We start from the raw sequence: 23,064 nt of genomic DNA on the forward strand, positions 1-23,064 counted from the left end.
TCAGAAAATTAGAATATTGTGAAAAGGTGCAACATTCTAGGCTCAAAGTGTCCCACTCTAATCAGCTAATTAAGCCATAACACATGCAGAGGGTTCCTGAGCCTTTAAATGGTCTCTCGGTCTGGTTCAGTAGGAATCACAATCATGGGAAAGACTGCTGACCTGACAGTTGTGCAGAAAACCATCATTGACACCCTCCATAAGGAGGGAAAGCTTCAAAAGGTAATTGCAAAAGAAGTTGGATGTTCCCAAAGTGCTGTATCAAAACACATTAATAAAAAGGTATGTGGAAGGGAAAAGTGTGGAAGAAAAAGGTGCACAAGCAGCAGGGATGACCACAGCCTGGAGAGGATTGTCAGTAAAAGGCCATTCAAAAGTGTTGGGGACTTTCATAAGGAGTGGATTGAGGCTGGAGTCAGTGCATCAAGAGCCACCACACACAGACGGATCCTGGACATGGGCTTCAAATGTCGTATTCCTCTTGTCTAGCTGCTCCTGAACAACAAACAATGTCAGAAGCGTCTTACCTGGGCTAAAGAAAAACAGACCTGGTCTGTTGCTCAGTGGTCCAAAGTCCTCTTTTCTGATGAGAGCAACTTTTGCATCTCATTTGGAAACCAAGGACCCAGAGCATGGAGGAAGAATGGAGAGGCACACACTGCAAGATGCTTGAAGTCCAGTGTGAAGTTTCCACAGTCTGTGTTGATTTGGGGAGTCATGTCATATGCTGGTGTTGGTCCACTGTACTTCATTAAGTCCAGGGACAACGCAGCCATCTACCAGGAGATTTTGGAGCACTTCATGCTTTCTTCCGCAGACGAGTCTTATGGGGATGCTGACTTCATTTTCCAGCAGGACTTGGCACCTGCCCACACTGCCAAACCACCAAAACTTGGTTCGATGACTGTGGGATTACTGTGCTTGATTGGCCAGCAAACTCACCTGACCTGAACCCCATAGAGAATCTATGGGGCATTGCCAAGAGAAAGATGAGAGACATGAGACCAAACAATGCAGAAGAGCTGAAGGCCGCTATTGAAGCATCCTGGTCTTCCATAACACTTCAGCAGTGCCACAGGCTGATAGCTTCCATGCCATGCCACATTGAGGCAGTAATTGCTGCAAAAGGGGCCAAACCAAGTACTGAGTACATTTGCATGCTTATACTTTTCAGAGGTCCGACATTGTTCTATGTACAATCCTTGTTTTATTGATTGCATGTAATATTGTAATTTTCTGAGATGGTGGATTTGGGGTTTTCATGAGCTGTAAGGCATAATCTTCACAATTATGACAAATCATGGCTTGAACTATCTTGCTTTGCATGTAATGCGTCTATCTCCTATATTAGTTTTACCTTTTATGTTGCATTACTGAAATAAATGAACTTTTGCACGATATTCTAATTTTTTGAGTTTCACCTGTAGATATTGCAGTTGACTTACCCTAATAATGTCCCCTCATCTTCCCTTACTGAAGGTATATAATGAAATATGTTTACCATTAATAAGTATCCATGTGATTCCCTTGACTACAGAATACGCATAGCATACCTTTCTATTGTAAATTTTATGATTGTACATGTTCTGTGTTAGTTAGATCCCAATGAAAGGATTGGCTGATCCAGATGATGAATGAAGACTCCCCGGTTCTTCTGGCAAACTGAATAGTCATTATTAACTGCAGTGTAGCCAAATTTCCCCCATTAGTTATGAGGATGTAGCAGCAAATATTATTCAATATGCCCGAAGCATTTTTTACCTATAATTTCAATCTTCTTGGGTATCACTTTGTTATTCATGAATTATGAGAGCTCTACGTGTCATGAATGGATACCACCATTGAGAAAGCTCTGGTATGGATCCTGGGTGGATGGAATGCTTTCTGAGATGGGATACTCAGCAGGTTCTTTCCAAGTGAACAGATTCATTCTGGTACTCTCATAGTGAAAAAGGGATGCAGATACACACATCTTTGTCAGGGGAAAGTGTTCCTTGAAAGATTTGTTAGCCTTGCTAAAGATGAATAAAATTCCTTTAACATTGGCCTTTATTTCACATACTGAAATATACAGATATTCCCTTTTTCTACATTGAGAATACCTGTAGACTTATATTTGAACATATGGGGAGAAGCATATTACACGGCTTCCAGTTCTAAGCAGTATGCTTTAATAGGCCTGTGAAAATTTGATCCAATCCATTTAAAATTGTTGATTCAATTTTGAAAAATTAATTGAATTCAAAAGGCCATTATCACATTGTTCAACTGAGGTGATTGGATTAACATGGTTAATTGATTAGGGGGGGAAAGGGGGGGCTATGCAAATACCCATTAAGTCATCCAGTTAATAGATAAATATATGATTTGATGATTGAATTAGAAAGTCAATTTATTCTCAAATCAATTGTACTACCCCCATTTTTGGATTTAGTTCTCATGACGATACAGAAAGATTAAAAAACTGGTACAAGAAAAAAACACAAGGAAAAAAAGTCTATTCTTACACATTTTAATGGATTCTCTTAGGTATGATACATTTCAGATGATATATAACAAACAGTTATCCCTTTCAACTACTGATGTGATGGAATGTTTCTGTAAGAACTAGCACTTCTGATCAATCTACTTGCTATTTACTGCTGCCTTTTAATCTTCTGAATGAGAAGAAATGGCATTTCAATCTAGACAGAAGTGTTGATTGGGTCATGAGCAGGGAAAAAAAAACAGTGGCCATGGTCACAGTGGAAAGGAAATATACTCACTTCTGGAAAAGGGCTGAGGAAAACACTTTTGTCCCCAGATATCTCACAATAACTTGGGTTATTGACACAACTGAAACAGTAAAAAGAATTTCCTGGTGATATTTTTGCCAGAAAAGAATTGTTTCTGTGGAGAATTAATAGGTAATCATAATTCATATTCCAAATCCTCTTTTGTATATGCAGATTGTTAAGGAATCATTTGTTTCTAATGTAAGTGTTTTGAAATATTCCACAGAACAGAGACATTAGACAATGGTGGCATTAGTTGATTTATTATTGTATTGATCCATTAGTCTATATGCCTACCTGTAGTTAATGCTGGGCCAATAAATGTGAAAGGGAAGGATTAGATCGTATTGGAGGGCAGGAAGTACAATTATGTAGTCTTGATTCTGTAAAAACATTTCAAGGGACACAGATAAATAATAGTACTATTGGAAGCTGATACATTGTCTGGGCAAATACATGGCAATATCCTTTGGGAGAATAAGATGATTTCAAGATTTGGAACAAGTTATTGCTGATGTTTGCTGACATCCATCTGTAGTCATTGCCATCTGATTTAGATGAATGGAGCACTAAACTGATGTCTGCATTAGTAAATAACCAGATGAATGTGAACAAAATTCAATCCAGAGAAGATGAAAATTCATTCTGGTTTTACCTTGTGGATCCAAAATGATTTACATAGCATTCAGATTTGTTAGATATTCCTGCTTTTGAAACATATTGAAAACTCTGTTGTGCTGCTTGTGGGATAGAGCTAGGAACACAGGTTGTCATTTATAAAAAAAAATCTCTCATTAATGTTTGTCTTTATTTGTGGTTTGGGATTGGGTACTTTATGTATCTTCTTTATCATAGTTATCAAAAACCATTGGCTGCCAGTCCTTACATCTTAGGAATGCTAAACAAATGCCAAGGCAAACAACATAAACTGAAATGCATTTTTATCTATAATTCTGATTTTAAGTTAAAAAGTTAAAATTATACGAAACACAAAGACAAAGATAGCATGGGGATGAAGTCCTCTTACTCTGTTAGCTACGTCCAGTGATGAGTGCTCTTCTGGCAAAGCAAGCCAACTAGCAATGACATGTTTTAATACTGTTCTGAAACCCCCCTGGGTTTGGAAGAGTTCTCATCTCTGGTGGTAAAGTATTCCACATGGACAGGACCATCACTTCTGGTGGTAAAGTATTCCACATGGACAGGGCCACAGTGAAATACACTCTTCTTGACTCCTCCTGCCAGAATTCCTTAGCAGATGGCATTTGTAGTAGGTCTCTTCCTTTGACATGAGCTAGTTCCATTGGGAAGAGATGGCTCCTCAGATATCTTTGGTCTTAGCAATTACATATCACATTTCTGTCCTATCTACTGGCAGAATATAAATTTCGTTTTTCTATTAGTAATCGAAATGAATTCTTCCTATTATTATTGGTAGTGGTCTAGTGACTTTAGTAGTGTTACATCAGTAATCAGAGGTAGCAGAAATAACATCAAATGTTTTTTTTTAATTAGTTATATTTCCATAAAAGGCATGGCCCCTTAAGCAAATTCTAGCTTTTAATATTAATAGTTTGTAAATTCTGAGAGATAAAGGCCTACTTTATAAAAAAAAGAGTTCTCTTTGGAAGAATCATCAGGAGATGGAACTCTCGATTCCTTATGCTTTAAAACAAATTAAATCTATACACATTTAAAATGAAAGAACATATCTATAGCCATTCTTTGAAGGCAGAAGCAAGCAATAGCACCCTTTTACTAGGTAAGTGATTTATGTATACAATAGTCTGTTGTGATTTTAACATATTGTTTTCTCATGTCATCTTGACTTCTCTGTTTTGATGGAGTGATTTACTTTACTGCTGTAAATTTATAAGCAGGTCAGAAGTTACTTTGTAGAGGAAGAAATACAACCGCAGTCATGTCTATAGCTGCTGTTCTTTATCTCTAATGATATTTAGAGCTTTTTTAAAGCAAAGGACTGAAACAGAAGAGTTGCTGTGACCTTCATTTAGCAAACTGAATATATTTGGTTTAAAATCTGGCAAAACATTTTCAATTGTTATTTTTGTTTTCCTGAGCTAGCTAATTTTTCTCCTAGGTTTTTCTTTGGGAACTAACCCTCCCTCAAGATTCTGGAAAATCAATGAAATGATGCATCCCTATTTCAACTCTACTTTGCCCTAGAAGACAGTAGAGTACAACAGGGTGTCAAGAAAAGTTTTTTCTTCTGAAATATGGTATTTATGTTTAAATATATAGCAATATCATGTAGACTTATATACCACTCTATAGGGCTTTATAGCAGTCTCGGCATATTGCCCCCGACAATCTGGGTCCTCGTTTTACTAACCGAAGGATGGAAGGCTGAATCAAGCTAAACTGGTCAGGATGACACTCCTGATTGTGGGCAGAGTTAACCTGATAAAGGAGAGTATTTGTAGCTGAGGGTTGACATGAGGGATCCTTGTTGCTCTTTGAGCTTGCTTGTTGTCTTGTAGACCTTTTATTACCCAAATAGGTAACATCATCACTAGCACTGATGATGTTACCTAGTTTGGGTAATGAAACATCTGCAAAAAACAAGCAAGCTCAGAGAGAGTTAGCCTGCAATACTGCATTCTAACCACTGTGTCATCATGGCTCATATATATGCCTTAACTTTGTATATATAAATTTAACCAAACTTTGCAAGTGTTTTTATACACATATATTTCGGTGCATATGTGTAATTTTCTCCATAGGAAGAAAAATGATTGGCAGATGTATTGCTGGAAAAGGACAGTGGGAGGACACAGTAGCAAGGTAGTTGTCCAGTGGAAGAGGACATAGTAGCATGTAGTCACAACTTTTGCCAAAGTGTCACAGCCAGGATTTTCTTATCTATCAGTACAGGCGAGGAGTAGATTAACGGTTCAGTTTACATGTGCTCTCAACCTGAGTAGTTACCTCTTTTCCCCTTTTAAGTACAATCAAACAGTGAAGGAAAATTGTTTTGCATTATCAAAGACAATGGACAATTCTATCATTTATTCAGTTTTACCTCTAAAATAAACTTCAAAAAAGTTACCTTGTTCAGAATTTTCATCACAAACTAGTCCTGATCTTTATTACTTAGTCTGCCTTTTACTCTTCTGACTCTTTCATAACGTGGAGTTTACTAAACTTTACAGGTTACCCTGTTTTATCTCATCTGCTCCTAAGTGCCTTATGCATATTTTCCACATTGCAATGATGTTCTGAATCATGATTTGAAATAATATTGTTGTAAGCGGAGTATTGATTCATACAATTACCACTAATTATTGTTTATGCTCTATGCTTATTGGTTAAAACACAATAGATTAGAATGTCTTCAGCTGACAGAAGTGTTGGACTTTAAAAAGTTGTGATGACTAAGTCAGGAACATTTGCTGAGTGGTACATGACCCACACTGTTGTTTCTATGACATCACATAGCACAAAATGATGATAATACAGTTTTCCAAAAATGCAATTACTTTAAGTAACTGCTGGGCAAGAGGGAAGAGAGTTAATCTTATTAGTTGCCACTTAACAACCAATATATTAATCAAAGCCATTATTCCTTAAGGACTGTTGTTTGCTGTCAGTTTATTTTTGTTTTTCATTTTGTTTTTATTGGATATTTTTTTCTGCACTGTCAATGTACATGACTGCATTTACATAATGAAGTAGGAAAGTGGAATATTGAAATCTATTCAATAATAAAACAGACATAAAATGAAGACAGTTGATATTCAACAGATGTACTAAAGCTGCACAATCCAGGGAAGAATTCCAATAAAGCTAATAATGTTCAACTAATAACTACACTTCTACATTGTACAAGCAGGAAATAAAAGAGTATATATCAATCTATATCACAGGGAATTTAGAATACAGCCCTGTCTGGAAACTAAACAATGCAATAACGCCTCTCTTCATATTATTTTAGTTTTGTGAGTTTTACTTTTCCATGAATGGCTACTATGAGACCAGACATTCTGACACTGATATCACAGAAATTTCTAGAGAAGATAATAAGGACAGTGATATATAAACCCCTGGAAAACAATGTGATAATTATCAGATTGCAGCATAGTTTTATTACGAACAAATGTTGCCAGACTATCTCATTTTTTGATCAGGTAACTTCCTGAATAGATATTGTAGTTTTAATATATTTTGACTTCAGCCAAATATTTGACAGAGTACCCTATGGCATGCTGATTAGCTAGCTAGCTGAATGTGGGCTGAATGGCATGACAATTAAGTGGATATATAGCTGTCTTGAAGATTAGGCTCAAAGAGTGCTCTTTAATAATCCTACATCAATCAATCAACCTGTATTACGGTCAAAGAGCAGAATAAATCCTCCATCATATTTGAGAGAGATTCAGAGGGATGCCACAAGGGTAAGACCTAGGTATTTTATTCTTCAATATTTTAATTAATACTTTGGTTATGAGTTGGTGAGAATGGCCACTATATTTGCAGATGCCACAAAACTGAATGAGGTACTTAATACCCTAGAACATAGAAATAACATTTTAAGTATTGTGGATAACATTTTAAATATTTTGATTATGAGAAATAGATTGAACTTAAGAATTCTGGCATCAATAGCTATTTCTAATGACACACACACATACACACAGACTATAGTATAACATTGTGAAATCCAAGTAGGGCTACACATGCTTACATGACAGCTTCCTTTACTAGAACTACTACTATTACTACTAAGATTTTTTTCAAAAGAGAGGCCTTGCAGCTGTGCTAAATGAAAGGTACAGGTAGCCATCTGAGCTATGCTTACACTAATTAATTAAAGATGTGATCTGTGGTCTAATGGTCTTTGGGAAGATTTTCAATTTGAAATTAAAATTGAGACATGTTTATAATAAGCCAGTAAGGAATTGTTTTTCTTCTTTACAATCCTAAGTGCTGTCTGCCCAAGTACTCAGTTGGATTTTATTGGACTTACATTCCCCCTGTCTCTGTTCAAGATGATAGGAAAACAACCACCATCATCTTTTAGCTGATTTTATTGCATGGCATATTGCATCCACATTTTTTTTAAAAGGTTCAGTTGAAAGGCAGACATTTTCCCAAGACCACATCGTAAGTTTATATTACAATATAGCTCAGTCAGTGACGTGCAGTCAGGTGAGGCAGGGGAGGCACAGCCTCACTACTGTCATCATGAAAAGAAAAGAAAATGTAAAGGGAAAAAGGAGAGAGCTGAAGTCAGACTGAGTTAGTTGCTGCCTGAGCCTGCCTCACCGTGGATGACTGCTTAACTGTTTAAAAAAGCCTCTAAAAATGCCCTCTACTATGAGACAGGAAAACTGCGTGCCGCTCCCACGTCAGGAATTTTTAGGCTTTTAACCCTTAAGTTAAGCAAGGGTTAAAAGCCTAAAAATTCCTAACATAGGGGCGGCACCCAGTTCTCCTGCCTCATAGTAGAGGGCGCTCGTTTGGGCGGGGCTTCTTCAGAGGACCCGAGGCAAGAGCAGAGTTGAAATCCTCTCTGAAACAGCTGGAAAAGGTATGTGTGGGTCGGAGGGAGGGGGAGGAATTCAAACTTCATCCTCCTGGTGCGGGGCTTTGGGCAAAGGCTGGAGGGAAGGACTCTGGCTCGCTTGTGCTCCCTTGCAGGCAGAGCCACGTTGCCTTTTCAAATCTGTAATCAGTGAAGCTGGGCTGGATCCTTCCAGGGCTGGGGGAAAGTGTGTGTGCTCCAGTATGGCTCTTTGACTGGCTCCCTGCCTCCGCCTCACACACTTTGTGTGTGTGTGTGTGTGTTTGTTTGAGAGAGAGTGAGTGAGAGAGAGGGAAAGGGGTAGGAGAAATAGTCCAATCCAACTTCTGTGTGTGTGTGTGTGTGTGTTTGAGAGAGGGGGAGGGAGGGGTAGAGGGAGGAAGGAGGGGAAGGGAGAAGAAAAAGAAAGAAGTAAGCTTCTTTCGCAAAGGAGAAAAACAAATGCTGTCGCTTTAAATCAGAACTGGCTGTGAAATTCTGGGAGTTTAAGTCCACAAGCCTAAAAAATTGCTACCTCACCAGCCATAAACCTCACCGCACATCACTCAACTCAGTGTATCTGTATATATATCATACACAATGATGGATTCAAAAAAATTTATTGCCAGTTCTATGGGCATGGCTTGGCAGTCGTGGCATGGCTTGGTGGGTGTGGCTTGTTGGGTGTGGCAGGGGAAGGATACTGTAAAATCTCCATTCCTTCCCCACTCCAGGGGATGGTTAAAGCAAAATTCCCATTTCCTCCCAATCAGCTGGGACTCGGGAGGCAGAGAATAGATAGGGACGGGGCCAGTCAGAGACGGTATTTACCGGTTCTCTGAACTACACAAAATTTCCGCTACTAGTTCTCCAGAACTAGTCAGAACCTGCTGAATACCACCTCTGGTCATATACTAAGTACTGTCTGTTGTTGTCAAAATTTAATTTGTTACTCTTCTGAGGGATAAGCTTATTTTGCTCAAATTCTTAAGGCAAAATAAGATTGGTGGTGTTGAATATGTTTATAAAATTATATTATGTCATATGAAAAATGAAGTTGCCAAACAAAGTAATGCTTGGCAATACTTCATGTCTTTTATGTGCTGTCTGAATCCCCTGAGAAACTAAACAGTATAATCTGAGTAGCACTCTTAAGTTGGCTAGTGTTGCATGATTTATTGAACCATAGATTAGGTAACCACCTTGATACTACAAGTTATTTGAACCCAGTCAGTAAAATTAGCTTATGATTTTAGTACATTGGGCAAGTCTCAAAAATTAGGTAATCCCATAAATCACGTATTTTGGTTTATTGTTCAGCATTCAGATATAGTATATTTCAATGTCTTCAGTTTAGATGATGCAGATAAAATTGACGAGTAAGACTAGGTTTTAGAAGGTAAATATTTTTCAGCCTCTGTTTTCAAAATTGTACTGCTTCCATCCACTGAAAGTACCTGTTCCTTTGTGATTTCTGAAAGTGTCCACCTCAGAGAAAATAATGCACCTCTACACCCAGATAGCTCAATGGACATGGAAGCTACCATAGATCTCTGCAAGACACTGGTATTGTCAGTTTGCAATGAGCAGACCCTTGGTGCATTCTTCAGAGACATCTTCACATTGGTTGAGAGAATAATATAAAATTATTTAAAATTTAAATAACATAATTTAAATTACATGATTTAAAGTTGAAGTTCTATATGATCAAGGAATAGCAAAGAAGACTCAGTTAGGTAAACAAATACTAAATGTATTTCACCCTTCTGTTGTATATTGTCTTAAATTTATGGATGAGAACTAATGCCAATATGACCCCAGGACACTTCCACCATCATAAATGTGACTCAGTTGCCAAGCATCTGAATTTTGATCACATGACCATGGAGATGCATCGATGGTCATAAGTGTGAAAAATGGTCATGCCACTTTTTTTAGTGCCATTATAATTTTGAATGGTCACTATGAACTATTGTAAGTGAATGACTACTTGTATTTTCTGTTCTTAAGAAATGTCTACATATCTAAATATAGTTTCAATTTCTGTCTTAAACCTATTTATTTAGCAAATGAAAAAATATTTTCCTTGTACAACCAGACCTATATATCTTTTGTAAATCTATGAATACTAAAACATTGCTGAGTAAGATATACATACAAATTTTGATCTTACCTATGCTCTTTCCACTTCAAAGGTGTATTATTGCAAATACATAACTATTCTTAATTTTTCCATTGATAGTACATATTAAATATTTTAAACTACCCAGGATACCTTAAGGTTTTTTGAGGGGGATGGGCATACCCAGATTTTTTCATTAGGATCAAGTTAAAATTACTATCCTGCTTTACATTAAATCTAGTAAATGTATACATTATATGGATGTACATCACTTGATTTCCATATATACGTATGACTAGTGGTCATGTACCAGAAAGAATTGGGGAAATACCTGAAACATTAAAGGTAAAGGTTCCCCTCGCACATGTGTGCTAGTCATTCCCGTGCTCATTTCCATTTCAAAGCCGAAGAGCCAGCGCTGTCCAAAGACATCTCCATGGTCATGTGGCTGGCATGACTAAACACCAGATGTGCACAGAATGTTGTTATCTTCCCACCAAAGGTGGTTCCTGTTTTTCTACTTGCATTTTTACATGATTTGAACTGCGAGGTTGGCGTAAACTGGGACGAGTAACAGGAACCCACTCTGTTACATGGTGCTAGGGATTTGAACCTGAAACATTACAAGCTACAAATAATAAGACTATTTTTAATATATCTCCACACAACCATCAGGTATATATGTTATACTGACTCCTAAGCCACTTTTCAAAGGTCTAGAAAAGCGATTCATTTATTTAAAGGCATTGCTCTTTGACAAGAAGCTACGAAAGTATTGACAGAGAAAATAGTGAAGTCATAAAAATGGAAAATGCTTCCAAAGCAACAGTAAGGTAAAAGAAAGTGGACCACTTCCATACTACTTCTGGTATCGATTTTAAGTGATATTGGAAGATCTACAGTCTCATCACCAATCAATGTAAGAAGTTTTTTTAGTGCTGTTAAAGTGTCATCTAGAATCATAATACATTATTTTCTAGAATAAACAGGAATAACTTACTCCAATATATTCCTTGTCCTACGAGGGTACCTAGAAAGGGTCTGTTAAATATCATGTTGTGAGATACAATAAGAGGAGATTGGAGAAGAGGGTTTTTGATGGTTCTCTTGCACTATGGAATATACTGCTGGCCCCTCGATCCTAACTGCCCTTTAAGAAAGATAAGAGATCTTTCTTTTTAAATAGATATTTACTATTTTTATCTTAAGAATACTTGCTTTACTTGTGTTTTAATCTTTAATGTAATTAATTAGACAGCTCTTCTATTATTGCTGAATACTTGTTCAGAATCACGAGGTATAAGTAATTAATGACTAGTTTTGTGGATTGTATTTATAAGAACCTAACATAAAACAATTTTTGAACAGAAAAATAAAAGATTACTCAGAATGTTAAGCCAGGAAAATGTGCGTTGCCAGCAAAAAGTGCTTAAACTGTATATGTTTCTGTTTCTAATGATATACAGAGTACAGTTATGAAATTATGCCTCTGCAGCTGCTTTTGAAGCGTCATAATATAATGTGATTCTATTTCTAATTACGTTACACCGACAGTGCAAAAGAAAAAAACTGCAGTAAAACATTTGTAATGCTTAATTTAATTAATCAACAGATTAATGTTCTTTCAAAATGGTAAGATAGGATGATTGATAATCATATGATAGGTTATGGATGGACCACTCTTTGCTGTGACCCCAGGAGACCTAATTTAAGTGGTAAAATAATATGCCAAAGACCATATTAGAGTAGCAGATATATTACAAACTAAATAAATTACTGCAAGGAGAACAGGAGATATGAGAAATAATTTAAGAGAAAACAGACATTATCTTGTGAGCCACCCACATTTGTCTTTAAGATGGGTAACCATGCAAATATTTTAAATAAAAATCCCTTTTTATCCATGCAGTAATCTTTTTGCATCCTTATTCTTTCTTATTCTCTATAAATAATTGAATGGCAGGAATCTCATGATGACTTCCATGCTTTGTTAGTTACTTCCAATTTTAGTTTGAGAAAATTACTATGCCATAGAAAATTACTATGCTATACTATTACTATGCCATACAAAGCTTTTGTGGAAAGCAGGCACATGAAATATTATTCTGAATTGGTGCCTGTATCTCCAATTTTCTATAAACTTACATAAATGCACAAAGATTGAAAATCATTCTGAATGCAATAAAATATAAAAGTACAAATTCATAACATCTGTAATTGGTGGCAATCTCAGTTTTGCTATGTTAATCAACACCTGTAGTAGAACTGAGAAGCATTTGTATTTATTCAAGGAAAAATGAATGGAATAAAGTCTTCATTAGTTCTTATTCATCTGGAGTTTCCAATGAAATTTCTATTTTGGAGATTGTAACCTGGGGGTCAGTAATATACTATCTTTGAATGTTGAAATATTTTGTCATTTCTTCCTGAATGTTGCAGTTGTTGGTGTGAGATCAGTTGTTCATTTATTTATTTTTCTGATAAGACTGATTTACTTCTCCTCTGGAAAGGCAAAAAACCCCACATTTTTGGTTAGCTTGTATGTGTGTACATTATAGGTTGAGAAGGTAAATGAACAAGTTTAAAATATATGGAATTAATTATTTTCATAGTGAATTAAATACTTTTAAAAACTAAATTAATAAAATAGCTTCAATGGGTCATTTTCAGGTTAATTGTGTTTTTTTGTTACTCTTCAGTTTAATACATTTTAACTTTTAAGTCTACATTTTAGTCTGCATTTCCTTTTCAACTTCTTAGTTGATGAAGAAGAGATTAGAGATTAGATCCTAATCTTTATGTCAATATCCTACTTCGATTTGATTTCCAAGATATTTCTAAGACTAGTTGCTGAAGTTCTTCCAGGGAGATTAATTCCTGGAAGTCTTCTGGACTTGGCTCCCTGCTTGGATTTTCAGTAGAGTTGCACAACATGAATCCCAGTTCTATCATCAAGTCTGATCTTCAGGTATTTTCTAGGCAGTTGTTATGAAATACAAAGTCCTGGTTCTCCATCAGATCTTATTTCTTCACCATTCAGTCATAACCTTTGATTTTCCTCCAACTGTTGCCAGTTTGCTTCAGCATAAAGGCCCCTCTTATGACATTGGCAATTAAAGACTCCACAGCACAGTAGTTAATAAGCAATTAGTTTCTGCCCATATCTAGTGAAATTATAACTTCATTGAGAGGTTATGCAAAGAAAATGAATAAAATGCTTCTTTATAGAACATTTGATATTGTAAGCATTGGGGTTTGATATAAATTGCAAAGAGAGAAAAAAAGAAACATACAGCACAAACCAGTTACATGTGTATATTAGGCAGGAATAGATTATTTAATTTCTCTGGGCCTAGTATCAATTTGGTACTAGAGACCATTGGATTTTTAAGAAACCATTGCTCTTTAATTTGCCTCATTTATTCACACCAGACTTTGATACCTATCTTAAGGTAGATATTTTTTAAGAGATAAAAGTTATTCCCAATTAACCAAGTACTCTAGACATTTAGGTGAGCTAGCTTTCTGTGTGGGAACAATTTGAAAATGGGTTAGAACTCATCACTGCACATTCTGGTAGTTAGGCTGCTTTTCCAGTTTTGCATTTCTACTATCTCACATAATCTATTAAATATACACAAGCAAAAAACTCTTTTTTTCCAGGAGATATCCCTTCCCCTCTGTTGAGAGAGAAATAAAACTTTTAGAATGTCAAGGAATGACATGTAATATATTCAGTGGTGGACCAAGTGTATTGAGTGGTTCAAACCCAAGATTTAAATTTGAATATTTTTGATAGAAAAATTATGGTAAGCATAAATTCATGTTTTTGGCTACATTATAACCCAACCCATGCTAAATTGTAAGAATGAAGAAGCTGAAACATGGAAAGCCACCTCCTGGTAATAAAACACCTTTTTATGTATGTTGTTTCAAGAACTTTCTATCACTACAAGGGAAATATATAATGGTTTTCCAACACAGCCCAAAATGGAGAATAATACAGTATGGAGTGAAACTATAACATGCCAACAACTAGCTTTTTTAGTGTATTCCTAATACTTTAATTTCCATATATTCAGAAAGAAGCAAATGGACTCATGTTTTCTTTTCTTTCCCTTCTTCTTGTCATATATATTGGGTGAAATGAAAGTGTTTCCAAATGGATGATTCCAAACATACCAAGCAAGTACATTATGCATGCATTGTGCCTTTCCTTTTAAAATTTTAATTGCAATGATAAAGCGGGGAAGCAATATTGTCTGAACCTAAATGACTTATAATATAATAAAAGATATGGCTGAAATCTATGGATATGAATAAAAAAAATATTCAGTGTTATTTTGTGGGATTTTTTTTTAGGTCAAAAGATATGCTATGGTGATTCAGCACAACCCTGCTACAAGATTGCCTATTTCCAAGACATGTCTCGGCGTGTGGGTTTTCAGGAGGCTCGCCAAGCTTGTGAAATGGGCGGTGGAGTACTTCTAAGTCTTGAAAGTGAAACCGAACAGAAACTGATAGAAAATATGCTGCAGAATCTCACAAAATCAGGTCCTGGGATTTCTGATGGAGACTTCTGGATTGGCCTATGGAGAAATGGAGAGGGACAAACCACATCCAGTGCCTGCCCTGATCTTTACAAATGGACAGATGGAAGCAGTTCCCTCTTCAGGTAAATGCTCTTAATATTTTATTCCAAGATGGCTAGCAATAGAAGACCAAGATGTATATGGAGCTAGGAGCACAACTTACAGATTGTGTTGAGAGGTCATGTGTTTTATCATTTTTGCATTATCTTGGTTTTATCAGACAGTTGTGAGTTTCATACTGTACTTTTCTATTGCATCCTCAGATCAGCATGGATTTTTATCATTATACTTGTACCATTCTTCTCCCTTCTGCCTTGTTCAGATCTAATTCCTTACTGTGTTAGTGAGAAGATAGGTAGTATCCTACCAAGAATTGCCCATCAAATATAGTGGAATATGACTTTTGGTCTCACTTGTTCCTGAATCGTGGATAACATATTTCTTTCTTCCCATATTCTGCACTGTCATTCAATAATGTTTCCAAACATATTTTACAGACCATTACATATACAGTATTTTTTCCATCCATTATGGGGTTGTATGCCAACAATTTACATGTAGGGTTTTTTTTTTTTTGTATAACTTTAATATAAATTCTGCAATAGATCTTTGCCCCAACTTATGTTTATTTGGCATAGGAAAATGTAATGAAGGAGTTGCACAAAGCCCAACATCTTAGCTAACTTGGGAATATGGGAAAACTGAAAGGAATAAAAAACTATTTAACAGAATAATAAAGATTCAAAAGTTATATTTTGCATTTGTTATATTTCTGCTTTATAGAAATTGGTATACTGATGAGCCTTCCTGTGGGAGTGAAGCTTGTGTTGTGATGTATCACCAGCCAACTGCAAATCCAGGTTTAGGAGGGCCTTATCTTTATCAATGGAATGACGACAGATGTAACATGAAGCACAATTTTATCTGCAAGTATACGTCAGGTAGGGCATGATAAACCAGGTTCTTGATGCAATCTTTACTTTTGAAGCACAGATAAATCAGCCGTGGCACTTTCCTTGTAAGCTAGACTCAGAACTAAGGAAATAACCCCTGAATAATATAGTTTACTGTTAAATAATGTTACTGTCTTTGTGTTTGTCTTCTGAATTTTTCATTCTGATGACATTTAGGCTGCTAAATCATTCAGTGCAATAGCAGTCTAATAGATTTTATAGGTCTTATATTGAGCTATAGAAGCTCAGTTAAGCTCACCCAAGTAGTGTCATAACTAGGTGAGATAATGTGTTCAAAATAATAACCAAGTAAGATCAATGCGCTTCATAAAATATTTGTGTAAAAGAATGTCTTAATTTATGATCTCTTCTATTATATATAGTTCATATATACATCCTTCACTATTTTTACTTTTGGATATTCTGTGAAAACAGAGCACATATATATCACACACACATACACACATGCTGGTCTTGTTGTATTTGGGTCTTTTCCTGTGTAAGATTAAGATTGTCTTGGCAACATTTCAGCGAGGTCTCACTCACCATCTTCAGGTTTTGGGCTTAAAGTGTGATCGGAGCTGCCGTCTTTCTATAAATCTTGGTGGGGCTCAGTTGTTGACTAGGGTTGGTTTCCAGGTGTCTGTAGGTGGGAGGTATCATCACATTTATTCATGTTATGGAGGTGTTTCTCTATTTCAATAGCTTCCATAATTATTCTCTTGTTGTTGTTAAAGATAAGGCCCTTTGTTTTGGAGATTAACCTGGTTCCTTCAAAATTAATTTCATATCCTGTAGACCTGAACATCTGGAAACCAGCCCTAGTCAACAAATGAGCCCTACCCACTACCTAGGCCGTTGCAACACAAAACAACAATAGACATACAGCCAGCACCAATCGGCACCAATCTACCAATCATGATGCAACCACACAACCAATCATTCCACTTACTGAAACAAAGCCAGCACTCCACAACCCCCCACCAAGATTTATAGAAAGAAGGCAGCTCCGATCACACTTTAAGCCCAAAACCTAGCCTGAAGATGGCGAGTGAGACCTCGCTGTAACGTTGCCAAAACAATCTCAATCTTACACGGGAAAAGACCTGAATACAACAAGACCAGCATACCTACACCCATGACTACGAAAACATATGCACAAACACAACACAAATGTAACAAAGGCAACATTAAAAATATGGTTTTCTGCCTGGATGATCTCTTGGAGTGAGCCGAAGGACAGAAAAGGGAAGCAGAGTGTTCCCTCCCATATTTGGGCATACCAGGGGTTGTGACACCATACATACATACATACATACATACATACATACATACATACATACATACATACATACATACATACGAAAGTTCTGGACCTTGTTTTTTCCTAAATATCATTCCACAAAATACAGTGCTCCATATTCATGTTTCAATGAGTCTTCTACAATTTACTGCCTCTTGAGGTTTGAAAGTTACAGCAACAAGTCCAATTTATTTGAAAATTGGACTGAATGAGTATTCAGTTTGCTTTTCCAAATGAAAGTAGACTGGGGAGGTTAGTTATAAAAGTTTCTTAAAGTTATTTTTGATGTTGCGTACAAACAGTAAAAATAATATACTTTTAAAACATTTCTTATTGATTTAACAGAAGATCGTGTAGAAAAAGAATCAGGAGACAGAACAGATTCACATCATGGTAAGAACATTTTGGACCTAATTGCTGTGTTGAGAAATAAAATGTGAATTATTTTTGAAATCAAAACATTCAGACAGATTAAAAAAGCAGGCTAAGTTGGAACATTTGAACTATCATTGCAATTTAGAAAAATATCCAGCTGTGTAGTTTATAGCATATGGCTGCCCTTTAGAATATTGCAGTTTTGGTAACTTTTATTCCAGATGTGATTCCAATGTTGCAATAAAACCTGTAGCCAGAATTTATCACCCACACTTACTTTTAAAAATGATTAGCTGTACAATTTTGTTACCTTGTCTAAGTATTATTACAAAAGCAGATACAAAGACATAGAAAACAATTTTACTGTTCTTTCCTTCCCACCACCAAAAACTGTTTTTCAGAAGTTCAAGCAACAGTGCCAGTCATGAAGCCTAATGATCCAAGCAAGTCAGAAGATGATCTTCCATTGGTAGTTACTGAAACCGGGGGTAATTGATATTTTTGGTTTTTAGATCACATTTCACAATGTTATTTCAAAAGTCATTTTTCAGTCAATTAGATGCACTTAGCATTTTAACGGAAAAATGATATAAATTTGGGTACGACTTAGCATTTTAACGGAAAAATGATATAAATTTGGGAAAGACATCCTGGGATTCAACAGAAAGTAAATAGCAGCTAGATAAAGAATTTCAAGTATAATTTCCTGGAAATGCCAATTGAACATTGAAATACTTAAAATTTGCATTTTTGCAATTAACATTTTTCTTAATTCGGTTTTTACAAATGGTAGCTCATGAAATAAATAAATGAATAATAAAGTGGCCCTATTGGCCATGACAACAAGAACATGCTGTTGTACCTCGTTTGCTCTTATACATTTGTGGAAACTTGGAAATCCAAAAGTTAGCGTCTTAGAAATATGTACAGTTGCTGAATAATCACATGATAACTTTTATGCTTTGTGCCATATGCTTGCTTGGTGAATGTTTTGCTTCCCTAAATCCTAGTGCATCTTCAGGATCAATAAAGAAGCACAAAGTTGTTATGGCCAGGAAGGTCTTTGTACAGCTCCAACTGTACACCAGCTATATCCTTTTCTGGATAAGGAACACAGAGGATCATTCATGTGTTTATTATCTAAGGCTTGATTGTTGCCATATGCATGGGTCTGCCCTTAACTACTAGTTAGAGCTTCAATTGGTCCAGAATGCAGTGGCAAGGGCTGCTATAGACATACCTTGGTATGCCTAGATGATACTGCTACTATAGTATGGGGTGGATTCAGGTTTTTGACCACTCCTATTTAATATCTGTGTGAAACTCCTGGGGGAGGTAATTCATGATGTGCAGCAGCATCAGTATGCCAATAATATCAAGTTATACGTCTCTACTCTGGGTGATGTCCTGCAGTGACACAATGCATGGAAACTGGAAGAAACTGGCTGCAATTTAATCCTGGCAAGATAGAGTGGCTTTGGGTTTTAAACACTGCAGGTTCTGGTGACATATCATCTTTGGCTCTAGATGGACTGGCACAGAGCCGGCACACAGTTTGGAGGTCTTTCTAGACTCACAGCTCCTGTTGAAGGAGGGGGCCTTTGCACAGATTCATCTTGGCTACCAATTGTATCTATTCTGGACTTGGAAAGTTTGCTTGGGGTTGGAATTTTTATAGTTCCTTCAATTAAAGTTTGTTATCCATTAGGATGCAGGATATCTCTGTGATGGGATTTGCCATATGGACTAGGGTTTTCCCCCTATTCATATGGTTCAGGTTAAAAATATGAATTTGAATATACATCAAAACAAATTTTATATAAACCTTGGAATTCTGTTCATGAAAAAAAAATATTGATTCATATGCTCTACGACAGGTGTGTCCAACCAGGGCCCATGGGCTGTATGTGGCCTGGACAGCTGTAATATGGTCCCACAAGACTGTAAATCTTGAACATTATTATGTGATTTATGCACATTATGTCAAGGTTATGAGTGATGAGCCAAACCAATCCACCAACTCAAAGACTTTTAGCTTTCTCAAAGAATTGCTTTATTGACTACATCATATCGACACTTTTGAAATGCAAAACCAGCTCTGGTTATTTCCCACGCTTTCAGTATAGTAAAAGAATAGACAGCCCCTTCTCTCCTTGTCATAGATCACATTGTCCAATTAGGTGTTCTGGCATCTCCTTCATTCTATGGCCAGCACCTGTTGGGATGACCTTGGTTCCCACAAGATAGTAAGTTGTTGATACCTGGTCTGACATTCCAGAACTCTCTCCATCCCCAAAGTGTGTCAAGCTGAGGAACAGAAAAAGGGCTGTGACAGATCTGATCAGTTTCAAAATTGACACATTATTATTTTATATGCGGGCCAAGACAATTTCTCTTCACAATGAAGGCCAGGTAAACCAAAAAGTTGAACACCTGAACTCTACTTCATTCAGATTTTTGGTTATACTTTTTGTATAACAAAAGGAGCCATGGTGGTGCAATGGTTAGAATGCAACTTTGCAGGCTAATTCTGCTCACTGTCAGGAGTTTGATCCTGACTGGATCAAGGTTGATCCCGACTTCCATCCTTTTGAGGTTAGTAAAATGAGGGCCTAGATCAGTGATGGCGAGCCTATGGCACGCGTGCCACAGGTGGCACGCGGAGCCATTTGTTGGGGCACGCGAGGCACTGCCCTGTTAGCTGGCCAGCGCGCATGCGTGTGCTGGCCAGCTGAGTCCACCCTTTTTTAAAGCCATTTTTTGCCCTCCTCAGGCTCCAGAGGCTTTATAGGAGCATGGGGAGGGTGAAAACAGCCTCCCCTGCCCCCCTGGACACCCTCTGGAGGCATCAAGGAAGCCTCCAGAAAGTCCCTGAAGCCTTCGGAGTACTCAAAACGATCCTCCGAGCAAACCGGAAGTGACTTCTGAAGCCTGGGGAGGGCAAAAAAAGCATGTAAAAATGGAGGGGGGGAGCGCCTGTAGTGCACATTGCATTATGGGTGTGGCACGCCTGCACACGACCCCCACTTATGGCACGCGAGCCAAAAAAGGTTCGCCATCGCTGGCCTAGATTGTTGAGGGCAATATAAGTCTAAGTGCTATTGCCATCCCATTGGTGGATGAATTACTGGAATAAGCAAGTTTAAAATACATTTTGAAACTTTCTCTTTTTTGCATATTATAGGGAAAAGTTATTTTTGCCATTAGTGCTAGGAGGCTTTGAAGAAATTTCAGGATTAAAATATTTAGTTACATATTGTTAATCACCGTTTTCAGAGTCCCTGGTTTGCATGGTGTAAACACCAAACAAAGTAAAATATTTATATATGTATTATTTTAGTACACAAAATTAGCCTTTCTATATTTTTAAGTGTAATAACATTCTTTTTTCTTGTAGGTCTAATTCCTAATTTAATTTACGTTGTTATACCAACCATACCGCTGTTGTTGTTGATATTAGTGGCTTTTGGGACTTGCTGTTTCCAGATGCTTCATAAAAGGTAATTCAAATATGGCAATTTGTGTCTGCGATTTATGTACTTTGGAATATATGTTTACATCAGTCACTTACTCATGTTCAAGTCCAGTCTACATAAAATGCAAGACTAGAGATTGTGAATGACATCGATAATATTGCCTAATGGATGTATTGTAAAAGAAGAATGCATTTAAAAATGTAGCCACCTACTCAAAGATAAAATATGCAGCTTAAATAGAGGGAGTTAGTTGTGGCCCTGTCATAGATCAAATAGTATTATTAAACCAATATAGATAAGCTTGTTGCTTATGTATAACTTCATTAGAAAAGTAGCATTTCCGTCTAACATCAAAATAAAGTATATAAGCTTTGCAATATGAAACAATATATTCTATTATATATTCTGCTTTATGAAAAAGCAATTATGCTCAATAGTATTTCCTGCTTTGGAAATATTCAAAGGAACCATTTTCCAAAGATGGATCATTTCATTTTCCATCCCCTCTTAGAATATTATGGTCACTGTTCATTTTGTTTTGTGAAGTGGGAATGTTGTTGCAGAGGAAAGAGTTAAACAATGCTCCAATGTGGACCTTTCTATCCACTAGCCACTTATTTTCATAATATTTAATCTTACTTTAATGTAGAATTTTCCAATTTTCTTAGCGACACAGGACTTATCAAATATACTACAAGCGGTTGTGTCCTAAAACAAACAAACAAAAAATCAAGGCCATCTATTCAGTCCAGAGAACTCACAAGATGTCTTGTTACAACTTTTTTGCACAATCTTCTGGAGTATTTATGTAATGAATTTGCAAACTCTTCCCCAAAACGTCAATGGTGGTTGGGAAGGATGCATGTAAATAACTATGTGGTAATTCTGACATTCAATTTCCAACAAGGTAACAGGCTCACTCCCTGCCACTCAGCACGAGGTGTATAAGATACAATTAAAAACATGGGAAAAACACAGGAGGATTAATGAAATGTTGCAAGAGGAAGGAGTTGATACAAAGCTTCAATTTTAGTAGAAATTCCATATATAAATATTTATATTTATGAGCTCCAGGGAAAAAAAATGTTTGTTTTATTTCCTCCAGAAAATGCAGCAAATATTCTTTTCTTGCCTCCCAAATGTGTGATATGTTAGTGAGGAATTATGGAAGTTAAATCTAATATTTAGAGAATGTAGGTTAGAAATATTTGGTTATAAAGAGGAAAACAATGTAGTGAGCATGCAGATATTAACCCATCATATTAGGAACCAAGCATTTCTCCTGTGCTTTATGGCAAACCATTCATGCTTAGAAGCTTTCCCTTTCTTTCTTCTAGGGAAGCAAGGAGAAATTGCTTCAATGATTCATCTCCGTTAACATCTGAATCCCTTACAGAACATTTAGATTCTAACTTGGTACATTGCTCAGTTTCTAAGATCATCTTTTGATTCTGTTTTGGAGGCAGAATGTCAGTGCCTAAGCTACCCAGTATTCTTCTCAAAGATTAAAAACATTTATTACTTTGAGCTTTGACAGTCTTGAAATTATGATAAACTCTATAAACTCATGGAAAGTTAGCAGTGTTCCTACTGAACAATAGTTTGGGGAATATGTTCTTGCCACATTTGTTCAGAGGAAATCCTTTAAAATCAGCAGCAACATTAATAGCTTTATTTGGCTTCCTTCCATGGTGCTGTAATATTTGAAAACAACCATTTTGAACGCTTTTTCAGAAGAAAAATGGGAAGCAAATCAAATGAATCATCACCACCACCACCACCACCACCATCATCCAAAAGCTATATGATTATTGCAGCCTATCAAAATTTTTGTCACTGAGTTGCAATCGTTAATGTGAAAGAAGTAAAAGTTTTAAATGTACAAAGAATAATAAAATAATACTTTCTATCCTGCCCTCCTTTGGGGAACATAGTCCATGGCACA

The 23,064-nt window shown here is 36.5% G+C and overlaps 1 protein-coding gene across 3 annotated transcripts in view; it reads left to right on the forward strand.

Moving 5' to 3' along the window:
- Positions 1 to 23,064, forward strand: part of CHODL (chondrolectin) — a 36,105-nt gene that overhangs the window by 11,497 nt on the left and 1,544 nt on the right. For 2 of the 3 annotated variants that reach the window (XM_081950628.1, XM_081950630.1), the window contains exons 2-6: positions 14,783 to 15,095; positions 15,796 to 15,953; positions 17,614 to 17,661; positions 18,045 to 18,131; positions 21,041 to 21,143. In XM_081950628.1, the coding sequence (XP_081806754.1) occupies positions 14,845 to 15,095; positions 15,796 to 15,953; positions 17,614 to 17,661; positions 18,045 to 18,131; positions 21,041 to 21,143 (647 nt within the window). In that variant the 5' untranslated portion in view covers positions 14,783 to 14,844. Of the gene's footprint in view, positions 1 to 8,314; positions 8,326 to 14,782; positions 15,096 to 15,795; positions 15,954 to 17,613; positions 17,662 to 18,044; positions 18,132 to 21,040; positions 21,144 to 23,064 lie in introns of those variants that run through there. The other variant, XM_081950629.1, reaches the window with a different exon arrangement.

Source organism: Natrix helvetica, assembly GCF_964273705.1.
Source record: "Natrix helvetica genome assembly, chromosome: 4".
In the NCBI taxonomy this organism is placed as follows: Eukaryota; Metazoa; Chordata; class Lepidosauria; order Squamata; family Natricidae; genus Natrix; species Natrix helvetica.